The 13,181-nt window shown below is 30.7% G+C and overlaps 1 protein-coding gene across 2 annotated transcripts; it reads left to right on the forward strand.

Moving 5' to 3' along the window:
* The first annotated feature begins 285 nt into the window (after positions 1-285).
* On the forward strand, positions 286-13,181 carry LOC139498969 (26S proteasome non-ATPase regulatory subunit 14). 2 transcript variants are annotated; one of them, XM_071287561.1, is made up of 11 exons: positions 286-353; positions 2,186-2,235; positions 3,278-3,352; positions 4,293-4,412; positions 4,503-4,573; positions 6,455-6,605; positions 7,069-7,176; positions 8,673-8,747; positions 11,032-11,157; positions 12,547-12,609; positions 13,020-13,181. In XM_071287561.1, exons 2-11 carry the CDS (start codon positions 2,188-2,190, stop codon positions 13,116-13,118), a joined length of 936 nt encoding a protein of 311 aa, XP_071143662.1. In that variant the 5' UTR covers positions 286-353; positions 2,186-2,187; the 3' UTR covers positions 13,119-13,181. The 2 variants fall into 2 exon arrangements, with proteins under 2 accessions (XP_071143662.1, XP_071143663.1); XM_071287562.1 differs by having other exon boundaries at positions 345-424.

Below are 13,181 nucleotides of genomic sequence, written 5' to 3' on the forward strand. Positions count from 1 at the left end.
TTTGAAGATTTATTGCACTAGTGCAATATTGGAATTTATTGCATGCTAACTTTTGGTTACTTTCTGTGGGAAATATATATTGCTATGCAATAAAACAATATATTCATTATTCATGACTAAATAAAGTAAAACTAATTTTACTTTTTGATAATCTTTATTTTGCTAATGTAATAAACATGCAAAACATTTAATGAACACGCACTGGAAAGTAAACTTTAATTCTGATTGTTTTTTGTAGCCGAAGAACTGAGAAATATTAAATTATAGCATAGCGAAATCACGGAATTCCAATCTTAGCCTTACCGTGACTTGTTTTCTATTTATACTTGATTGCATTTCCGGTCGGCATTTTGGTAAGAGAAAAATTAAAAACAATATTTATATATGTAAAGCCTCCATTTTTGAACCTTATAGAAACTGAAAAGTATAATTTCACATAGAATCAAAAAAAGCGTGTTCCCATCCGACATAAAAACTGTGTCTGCTCCGAGGTGTTTGAATAAATCAATGTCCTTAAAATCTTCATGAACAAAAACGATTTTTTGCACTGTCATTCACAACCAAAAATGAACTTGTATACGTTGTAGAACCCAAATTAGGATGGAGCACTCATCTTTTCTTTATTTGAGTTGTTTTAGTTGGTGGTTTGAAGAGTTTCATGAATAACACATGTTCATACAAGCCAACTTGAAAGTCTTCATCATTGTTCATCCATCAGCATCGGGTTGATCCTGAGACTGAGTAGTCTGACAATGGGTGATAAGATCCTGTCTTGTTTTGCCTTCAGCAGATTGGTCCCTCAGACTACAGAAATTAATTTTATTTTTACAGGACATCCGGTCTGGTAAACATAAAACAACCTAGCTTAACCAGACCGAATGAAACTTTACCAGACCATTTAAAAAAAAATCTAATTGTACATGTACATATTATCCGACAAAATACAACAAACTTATGACTTGTTGTGCCCTACTTCTCTCCAAACTGCACAAAAACAAAATCATGTGACAAGAGGATATATTGTTATGAAAGCACAATTGCTTGAATGCATTTCAGTGATAAAGAAAAGTAATGTCACATTTTATTGGATTTTTACATGTTTATAAACTAAAAATGATAGTATTATTCAATAATATTATGTTGAAACTGTTTTATTGGGGTATATTGGGGTAAAAAGTCACGCCGTAAACTAAACATAATTTATAGTTTCTGTATAAAATATTAGTACCGGTTTCTTCTTTCTTTTTCATATATCTTTTGGTTTTCTAGTGTTTACATTTCATAGCTAAATTTTGTGACCTGCTTGGATTTTTAAATTTATTTATTGTATTTGATCGGAAAACCTGGTATTAGTCTTAACCGTTCCTGTAATCTGATCCAGTAATGTCTACATTTCAGTCTGCACGGTTAGCCACTAGTCCGATGCCCCAGACTAGTGAAATTTTATATGGACTAGTAAGTTATTGCAATACTTTGGTTGGACCAATAAGAAAAATGTTTGAATATTTGTCTTCGGACTAGTAGTTGAAAAAGATTTTGGTGCAGACTGACATTTCCAGTTGTGCCAATGATGGCAGCCATTGCTGTTTTTGTCAGTCAGATATGTTTTTACCTGGATTTACACATTACTGGTTGGCGATGTTCAGCATAAAGCTAGCGGTTGAACAAAATAAACATCGCTGTCATGAATAATAAAGATGAAAATGAATTTTGAGATCGTTTGGGAATTTTGCTAGAATCCATGGGAAAAAAAACACCTGACATTCGGACCGGAATTCAACAAATTTTACCAGACTGATCCATTATTCATGGGATTTGTCCGACAGTCCAACGATTTCGTGTAGTCTTGTCCTTCATACAAAGTGTTGTTTTGCTTTTGATGAAAAGAAAATAGGAAAACTGGGCTTTTTTTTAACTAAGAAGAAAAAGAAGAAAATTCATAATATTTGAAACAAAAACAAAAATATTTGAAACAACTTTTCTAAAAAAAAGTTTCTGCAAATAATATAAATATGTGCCCTTTTGTACTATAAGCTGAAGTTTTACCCCAAAAAAATATGAATCTATCTTAAAAAAAGGATGAAGTTCAACTAGTACTACAACTATAGACAAACATGAAAAAGGAAGATAGCAGTTCTCTAAATGCAAACTTTAGCTTTAATCATGTTGATCTTTTTGATTTCAGAAATGGACAGACTACTCAGATTAGGTGGTGGTATGCCAGGACTAGGCCAGGTATTATTATATATGATTCTAATGCAACTTCATATGTAACGTTCATTTTGACTGGATAACATCTCTAATTTTCATAACATCATTTCACACAACTGATGCTTTAGTTTAAACAGTATTTATTAATGAAAAATTACAAGATATATATGACAATGTTACATAGAGTTCAAATATGGGATTCGGCAACAAGTTTGGAAAAACTTTTATAAATCCGTCTCCCTGATGCTTTGAAAATGTATGCCCAAGTGCAGACAAAGTATCACAGATTTTAGATGTATGATTTGATATTGTTTACTGTCAGTTTCATAAGAATAAAGATAACAATATTGTATTTTAGGATCTAACAGCATCAATTAGTGATTACCAAAATACCTAATTGTGACCATCAAATCACCAATTGAAGCCGTCAGAGCTTAAAATACAATATCAGTTATCTCCTAAATGGCTGTATATTTACCGTGTACATATTTATTAGCATACATTTGTACATTTTGTAGTTGTGAAAGTATCACTAAATACATGTACATACATACAATTGTGTGCATGTTCAGGATGATAAATGGAAAAGCGGCGGCAGAGTGTTTCATAGTCTGTGACCCTGGCTCACTGTGTACATGTATGTAGCCAAACACAGAACTTACACTTGTATGATGAAACTGTATATTTTGTTAATAAAATTTCTGGTTTGATAGAATCAATCATGAGAAACATAAAAAAAAATGCTTCATTACAATATGAATTATTTTAATTTCTCATTTTCTGTCTAGGTTGGAGGCATACATTTATAATGTTGTCACACCCATTTGGCATGTTATGTGTAAGCTTTTGAAAATTTACCCAGAATGCATTACATTCTTAAAGTGATTTCAAGTCACAAATCTGCTACTCATAAAAAAAATCTCAAAGTGTGTTTTTATTAATCCACGTCACAAATCTGCTACACTCATAGAAAAAATCTCAAAGTGTTTTTATTAATCCATGTCACAAATCTGCTACACACATAAAAAAAAAACAATCTCATAATGTATGTTTTTATAAATTCCAGGGTGCCCCTCCATCAGATGCCCCTGCAGTAGACACACAAGAACAAGTGTATATATCATCTTTAGCTCTGTTGAAGGTAAATATAACTTCTATACAGTACTAACATAAGGCCAAATAAAAATATATATGTGGTTCCAGTAACCCGACCGACCCTAGAACCTTTTTTTTTCATTTCTGAAAAATAAATTTTCAAACGATCAAATTTTGAGGATTGTGAATTAAAATAATTAAATTCATAGATTTCTGTCATCTGAATTTCCATCACAAGTATCTGTTATGGCTAAAATGCAACAATTCATAACAGAATGCAACAAAATTAACTAAAAACGTATCATGACTGTTTATTTTACAACCAAACACATGTAAAAATGGTGGACTTCCGGTTGGGGCATGTATAATACCGGAAACAATTTCGGTAAACACACGATTTTTTTCCGGATTTTGACATTCAAAAATTAAAATAAAAAAAAAAATAAAAAAATTGCCGACCTAAAGACCCTATTTTTTAAAAGTATGTAACTGGAACAACACATATATTTTTATTTGGCCTAAAGTAGATTTATAATTTTACAACATTGTATTTTGACAATGGAATGCTGTAATGTTTGGCAGACTTTGGTGAATGATGTAGACATGTCGTTGATGTCATTGTTGAAAACACAAATTAGAAACAAGAATCACATGAATTTTAATACAGATATTGTATTGAATGTAAACTTTTCTGAATACAGTTGACAGTCAGGCTGTGACAACTTTCTTTGTACATGTCTTCAAAATTGAATATTGTACCAATGAAACAGCCATACATGTAAAAAATTTGCTTTGAGAAATATGAATAAATAGTGGGGTATAACTCGATGAAACAGCAACCAACAGTGTGTCCAGCAATAAATTAGTGTCTTTAAATATATCAACTCTTCTCTGATAATCATGATGATGGTTGAAAAAAAATACATGTCTGAGGTGAAAATATAATAAAACATCTGAATTAATAATTTCTCAATATTTAATTACAGATGTTAAAGCATGGGAGAGCTGGTGTTCCCATGGAAGTTATGGGTCTGATGTTGGGAGAATTTGTTGATGATTACACAGTCAGAGTCATTGATGTGTTTGCTATGCCTCAGTCAGGAACTGTAAGTATTAAAAGGATACCAGTCTAAAAAGAAAAAAATCAGTTGGCTTTTTCCTTAACTATTAACTATTTATAATTTGTGTTTTCACAGGGTGTAAGTGTAGAAGCTGTAGATCCAGTATTCCAGGCCAAGATGTTGGACATGTTAAAACAAACAGGAAGGTATTATAGACTTGTAAATTAAGGTCATGTTACTCTAAATAGGATATGTCATAAATTTTCTTAAAACTTTCTATACAACTTTGGCTTGTTGAACTTTAACTGAAAATCGTTAAAATTATGTATTTACCTCTTTTATTTTCTATAAAATAGGTGAAAATTTGCAATTGTATTGAATGCACATAAAATCATTTAAGAATTGAATGCTTCTTTTTGTAAATTCATTGGGGTGTAAAAGCGTTGACCAAAGTATATTTTGTATGTATGCAAGGTAAACACTTTTACAACCTTATGAAATTACTAAAAGAAACATTCAATAATTATAATTGTATTTTTTTGCTCTTAACATGGAACACATAATTGCTATTAACTTTTTAACTTTACCTGAAAAATTTATGCCTTTATCTAATAATCTCTTTGATTTTCAAAAAAAAACCTGTAAATTCAAAATTATCATTTCAGAAATGTGAAAGGGTTATAATTGCAATAATTTAAACTTGCATTTTTATTTAAATTAAACAAGATTTTTCTCAATATCTCAAAAATTTAATTTGCATTTTCTAAAATGACTAAATCTAAAAAATAAATACTGATAACTTAAGCAAAGTGAAGATGAGTGTTTGAATTATGCTCTTGATATGAAATTAAAAATATTATTGTGAATTTTTAAAAATGATTTTTTTTTATTGTTTTCTTTTTTTTATTTGTTATACATGTATTACAACAATTTTGAATGTGGCAACATTAATCTTAACCCTTAGACTGCTGCATTCATTTCTATTGTACTTTTGTGTATTGCTGAATAAAATTTTAATCACTGATGAAATAAACATGTTCACTTACAATTGCTGTATCTTTGTAAATATTGAATATTCATCAATAAAAGTTATATAAAAAAGTATTGTTAGATTCTGTATTTTTTATTTATTTTATTTTTGTGTGAGTCTCTGGTCATTTTTTACCTGTACAGGTGCAAATAGAGGTAAACAAAGGTAAACTTATTTTTTTTTATGTTTTAAATATTAACGAATCCATAAATGTAAAAGTATCCATGACTTCAGAATTGAACCAATATATAAAAATCTCTTTTAAGAACTAGTTCCATTGTGATTATCAAAAAAAAAAAAGTTTCTTCTAGAACCAACAGCCTTTTTGATGCAAATATTTTCCGGTATTTTCCTCCGACTTTCACTGCGCCGACTTTTACTTCCATGTACAAATATATGTTTTATACGACAAGTTCATTGTTATAGCTTTCATCAATAAATAATCTTGACAAACTTAAAGTTCGGATCTATCGATGTCAGTCAATATTGATTCACATTTGAAAGGCGAAATGATAAACATCGCAAATCCTGTTTCATGTCATCCATTTTGGACAAGGTCTAGGAATCCCGGTGGTTCTCGCTTTAAAAGTCTTCTGTTCGCAGTTTTGATAGAATATTTCTATTTCCATCTATTATATCTTCCGTTCTCGTCCAAATCCTTTTTATGGGCCGCCGCTGTTAAATCGTTATCATTGAAATACTTCTGAACGTGTTGGCCATTTCTCCAAATAATATCCGCCATTTTGTCACTTTTTTCATCAAAAATTTTCACTTTCGGTTTTATCGCTTATAAAATGTACTTGATTTAAAGTCAAGAGACACTCGAAAGAACGCAGATTTTTAACCAATCAGAATCCATACAAGTCGAAACTGCCGCAATCTCATGAATATTGACTCCGCCCATTCCATGGTAACTGTGTAAACAAACGAGTTACGGAAAACGACTATAGTCGCGCGTAGCAGTAGCGGACTGCTTTATCGGAACGACAATAGTCGCGCGTAGCAGTCTAAGGGTTAATAGTGGGAGACAATATAATATATATTTTATTTTTTTCAGACCAGAAATGGTAGTTGGTTGGTATCACTCCCATCCAGGATTTGGTTGTTGGTTGTCTGGTGTAGATATTAATACACAACAGAGTTTTGAGGCTCTGTCAGAGAGAGCTGTGGCTGTGGTGGTTGATCCCATTCAGTCTGTAAAGGGCAAGGTGAGAAGAAAACATCTTGGTTATATGTATGAAAAATGTTGTTGCTTTACATCATTTAGAATTACCTGTATTTTTGCTATCAACCATCAAAATTAAATGATTCACATAAAACATGACAGAACAATGATTTACACAAAGACAAAAATGATGATTCACATATCACAAAGACAAAATGATCAAATAAATGACACAAGAAAGAACACTGATTCACATTACACAAGAAAAGGATTAGCTATTCACAAACATGGGACAGACTGATGATTCACATAACACAAGACAGAACATTGATTCACTTTATTACGTATGTTTTGGTTGCTCACCCTATTTGTCAACATAATGGAGCTATAAACAACTGAAGTGGGAGGTTAAGCTAGCTTCAATATCAGATTTTTAAAATAGAAGCTGTTCGGTGTTATGAATAAGGAAAGGACTATTTTAATTATCATTAATTTTATATTCACAGGTTGTTATTGATGCTTTTCGATTAATTAACCCAAACATGATGGTATTAGGACAAGAACCAAGACAGACAACATCAAATTTAGGTCATTTACAAAAACCATCAATTCAGGTTTGTAAAGATCATATTTTAGAGAACAGAAAATAGGGTTTATCATGTTTGTGATTAGGTCAGTTATGGGGAACTACTTATGATAGGCGATAAAATTTAGTATTCAGTTGTTTTATCCTTATGCATCTCATTTCCATTAACCCTTTCACCGATTGCTGCCCAGACAGAAGCTACTCTGAGACGATGGCTTCCCTGGCTACTATTACTCAAGTGGGAGATTTTCATAATAAATGTCAATAAAAACTTGTTTGTAGTTATTTGTGTATTTATTTCATTCACTAACACTATGTTCACAGTTTTGTTCATGTTTTGATAATTTTTTCATCATAAAATAATCAAATTTTCAGCATTATCTAGGTGAAATTCTCAAAATTCTGCTCTTTGACCCCAAATCGTAATTTTTTAACCCAAAACGGCAAAATTTTGAAAAATTTTACGAGGCTGTACAAATTCCTCACACTGAATGATGTCCATTCCAAGTGTTTTGTACATAAAACGACATTTCATGTCAAAAAAGTATACTAGTTTGACTTCAATTCTTCCATATTCTTTCAAAAAAAATGTTCCCTCATTTCAAATTCTCGTAAATTCCGTAAATTTCCTCTGATTTTGACATGGTTTTCAACAAACGGAAGCGCCATGTTTACACTTTCATCCGGGTATTCATCAAAGAAAGATAACTCATGTTTGCACGGTTATGAGTGGGAAATATAAAAGAGGTATTCCGATCCCGGTAAAACGGGACTCATCGTCAGCTGTCTGAAGCGTGAATCCCGGTAAACCGGGACTCATCGGCGAAAGGGTTAAGATTCTATTGTGTATATCCCTATGTCACACGTCAAAGTTATATGAAAATTTTACTGTAACTTTAATGTAGTCCTAGAAAATGTAAACTAATTGTATGTGCATTCCCAAAGTTGTTTAACACTGGTTCTTTCAGAAAGACTCTTGTGTATAAACTTGTTAATTATTTTTTAAAAGTGAAATTAGTAACATATGAAGTATGATTTTGCCTAAGGTTATTTTTTTTTCTTTATTTAGTTTATTTCAGTTACAGAGACCTCTTTAACTTTTTCTAATTAATATTTTTTGCTCTACCAGTCTACAACTGTGTATATTAAACATCCCCTCTACCAACTACTTTTTGGGGGTACTGTACACACATTAAAAAAGGTAAATAGATTTAAGCCTAAGTTAAAAAAAAAAATTGTAGAAAATATATGGGAATGTTTCCATGAATGAATATATATATTTGTAGGTAACCGCTAGATATATTTTTGATGGAACATTTGTGGAGCTACTAATAGTTGTATTTAAGTCTTCTATTACAAATTGCCCAACAAATAAAGATTATAACAAAGCCTTCAATTAAAAGAACAATTACATTGCTCGTGTTACTTATCAAGGCTTTTGTAGTAAAGAGATAAAATCAATGAGTTGATTGTTAAATTAGTGTTGTCTCATGTTCATGTTATACATATGTTTATATTTTGTAGGCATTGATTCATGGACTAAACAGACATTACTACTCCATTGCCATTAACTACAGGAAAAATGAACTAGAACAGAAGGTATGATAATTTATACTATTAAGTGCCAGTCTGCCTAAGAATCAGGCAGTGGTGAAAACATGACCAAAAAACTCCACCCAATTTGACATTGATTTTAGTTTTTAATATGTAGTTATGCACAAAAATAACATTCATTTCCGTTTTCTGTTCTGTTAATAGAAGATAAAATTTGGTTGAAATGCACTAGAAATTAACAAATAAGGAGAGATAACTCTGTAATTTGCTATCATTCTAACCAATTTTCTAACCATGTTATTTGATATTACCAGACACACACAAACAAAAGACTAATAATTTTTAACTCAGGATGATGGTTAGTATTAAATAGCATGATTAGCTCGGTGGGTTTTTTCTGACCATGTTTTGATTTTTACCTAAATTTCTGATTTTTGCAAAGACTGGCACTTAAAAGGAGGATGTGGTATACAATTAAAAAAAAAACAAAGACATCTTGTATTAACCTTTGTTTCCGTTATTCGATGCCCTGAAATATAGGCTGCTTCCTGCTTTCAATAAAATTATTGTAAAAAATTATAATTTTTTGGGGGTGGAGGAATATACAATCTACTGAATATGCTATAAAATTAATTAAAAATAAAATTACCACTGCAGTAATACTAATTTACATCTCTTTCTGTCTGTTCATCAATTAAAATTTTGCCACAACTATTCAGAAACTACAAATTTTAATTTTCTGTAATTAAGAAACACCAGTTTTGTATTTACTGAATATATCTACGTTCTACGTTCTTACATAAAATGTATGAAATTATTGGCACATTTTCTCGGGCATGAATTAAAAATCAGAGCTTCTAGAAATGCAGCTTGAAGCTTCATTTGAGCATGTTATACCCTGTGATTGTAGAATCTATCTTTTATGAACTTTATGTTGGCTGTTTATTTATAGTAAGGGTATTATCTGTACTATTAAACGAGAAGACCTCAATTTGTGTGTCGCTTCTCTTCTTCCCACAATAAGTTAATCATCATGCCTCTGTGTCCTATAGGTACTATGCATAGTCACATTTGTCATCCATTCGTATGATTTTTCAGTTTAGGTTATTTTGGGAGAAAAACGAAAAGGTGTCCGAATATGGTTTCCATTATAAAACCAACTTTTATGTCATACATGACTTCCAGATTTAACATTGAGAACCAATCATATGATAGATAACAAAAGTGAAAAATAAATAAGCCAATCAGAGCGTTGTCCATATCATGGTTTTTATGTCGTTAGAACCACTACTATTATACCTCGATTTTAACTTGCACATAATTTTCATAAGTACTCAGATGGGGACAGGACAATTATTTTCGCATTTGTCTGCATGTATGCTATGATAAATATACTACTATAATTTATAGAGACTGTCTATATAATATAGCAGTGATCGCCATGGAGAAGAATTGATAGTTAATAGAAAATTAAATACACTTAAATATTTATGATATAGATGTGTATGTTCAATGTATAAAGAAAATAATGTAATATAACGGAAAACAAAATAATAACAGACTTTGAAAAATAAAGAGAGGCTTAAGAATATTGTCCTGTCATAAAATCCAAAAGACATAAAATCTTTTACAAAAATTCATCTTAAAATAGTTATCATACTTTCAACCAAGCTTAAAATGCCTGTGATTTTGCTTTTATGTCAAACAGGACTACCTGTTTTAAACTTGCACATACATTTCATAAGAGTACTCGGGGACAGGACAATAATTATTGCATTGATAGAGACTTTCCAAATAAAATAGCAGTGATCGTCTAGGAGAAGATTTTGATAGTTTAAAATAGCAAATACACTTTACTTATAGTATACGTATGTTCATAGTATACAGAAAGGGGAAAATAATGGAAGTTAACAGAAAAAAAATTACAGACTTTGGAAACAAGGGAGAGGGCTTAAACTGTTTCCATGTACCTATGCATTTTGATATCTTTTCTAAAATTCTCCAGATATGAGATCTTTTGCTGAAATTTTCTAGACACAAAATCTCAACAGCTCTTAATGCCCGCAATTTCGCGGGTGTGTTCTAGTTAGATATATATTTAGTTATATATATATATGTTTTATATGGCTATCTTCAGCCCTTTGATAATGTGTTTCCCAATTTAATTGTCTATCATATATACGTAAGCGAAAAACATGGAATAAGGTATCCGTCCACTATACAAAATCAGTACATGCACAGCAAAAACCACAAAAATGCAAAAGAACAGGGTGTGTCATAATTTTCTCAAATTGTAAAATTTGTATTTAAATGTATTTGTGTATTGTAGATGTTACTTAACCTACACAAGAAGAGTTGGGTTGATGGCTTATCGCTAGAAGATTATAATACACATTGTACTAATAATGAAAAGACCGTTAAAGATATGTTAGAGTTGGCAAAGAATTATCACAAGGTATGTTATGGTTTTTCTTGAATCCAAAGATATGTTTGTAAATAGCAAACCAGTCACTATTTGCTCTTCAAAGACCTATATGCAAACATAGAACAGATTGTTTCTTTCCTTTTGTCACGTTCTTTAATAATAAAAAAAATAGCTAAGTTTCAATAAGTTAAACCGCAACCCTGAGATAAATCAATACTTTTCATATGAAAAACTTAGCTTTAAAATGGGAGATAACTCATGTTTTTTCCTATTTTTCTTTAAACTTGTTTTTCTAAAAGAGTTTTTTTTTACCCTTTCCTCCATAGTGACGCCACCCCCTTTACTCCATAATGACGCCTTTTGACGCCTTTGTAGTACCTCAGTTGAAATGCTTTGACTACAAAGTGTCTGCAGTAGACTTAATAAAATTTGTATCCAATATGAAAAGGAATATCATAGGAATATCTGACTTAAATTTATTTGATGAAATATTTGTTTTACGCGATGCATTAATACTTGAAAGCATATTTTCAGAATTTTATTGAATAATCCTATGCAAATCAAGTATGCAACAACAAAAAAATCAATGGAGGAAAGGGTTAAAGATGCAGAAAATACTTTTCAAAGATACAAATTGTCCATTTCCATGATTAACAGTAGTTATTTTTGTAAAATAAAGTGCAGTTATATTTTCATACAAAATGTTAATGCAAAAACAATTTTCAAATTATGTACTGTTGCACAAAATTTCAATTCAAGAAAACGTATTGTGACTAAGGATACATAATATGTTTTAAGGGCTTAAACAAATCTTTTATGTCCAAAAACATTTGATAACTAGATGGATTTTTCTTATTATGTTTATTCACATAAATTAATTTTTGCTTAAATATGCTCCGAGAGTTTGAAATTCAAAGGGAGATAATTTAGCATTATTCTGACATCAAAATTTTAAACAAACAATTTTTTTTTTTAAATCTGAAAGTCTGATTAAAGTTTGATGTAAGTAAAAGTTACAGATATATTATTCCACTAAACAATTCATGCACTACAGTATATTAGGTTAAGACTAGTTTTCAAGGAATTGTAAATTGGTGTCACATTTATGTGGTCTTTTTGGCTGACCCGTCTAAACAGTTAATCTACTGTATTACCAGTTTGTCAACACTGAGGTTGTGAATTGGAATCCCAAATGTGGCAATTTTAATTGACTAGTATTGCAAGTTTTCAGCAAAAGTCATGATACTTTCCAGGCACATGAGAGCTTCTCCACCAATGAAATCTGGCCACCTGAAAATAGCCAATATTGCTTAAAAAAGCTAAACACCATAAATCAATCAAGAAATGACATCATATTTTGTCTGATAAGCTGATTAAAATATAATAGATGGATTAAACTGTGATTTATCTTTTTTTCAGGCTCTAGAAGAAGAAGAAAAGATGACACCAGAGCAGTTGGCAATAAAGAATGTGGGAAAACTGGTAAGTGTAAAGCCCATATTATTTTACGTGATAAACATTTCTTGAAAGTTAAACCTTGATACTCAATACTAGATAACCTTGACCTAAAATTTATGTAGTATTGGTTGTTTTATATTCAAATTCAGCAAAACCATATGATATAGGTTCCTTTATTTATGACTTCTACTATGTATTTGACAGTTAAAGAATTTTTTCAAGCTTTATCAAGTACGTTAAAATGGACTGAAAAAGCATGAAAAGAGTTCTTGATCTTAAACAACAGACTGATATTACAGTTAGAAAATAATTTACCCCGACTTACGAAGACTGGTATAAATTACCTAAATACCATTAAAAAAAATCATGATTCTTAAACACCAGTCAGATATAACATGTTAGAAGTTGTATAAAAGTTATTTATTTTTTTACAGGACCCCAAGAGACATTTAGAAGAACATGTTGATGTTCTGATGACCAAGAATATCGTCCAGTGTCTAGGAGCTATGTTACATGCAGTAGTGTTCAAATAAACTTTTCTGTTATATGTGTTTGATCTGACATAAATTGTAATTTAAATAAAATATATGACAAAA

The sequence above is a fragment of the Mytilus edulis genome, chromosome 12, assembly GCF_963676685.1.
Source record: "Mytilus edulis chromosome 12, xbMytEdul2.2, whole genome shotgun sequence".
NCBI classification, from domain to species: Eukaryota; Metazoa; Mollusca; class Bivalvia; order Mytilida; family Mytilidae; genus Mytilus; species Mytilus edulis.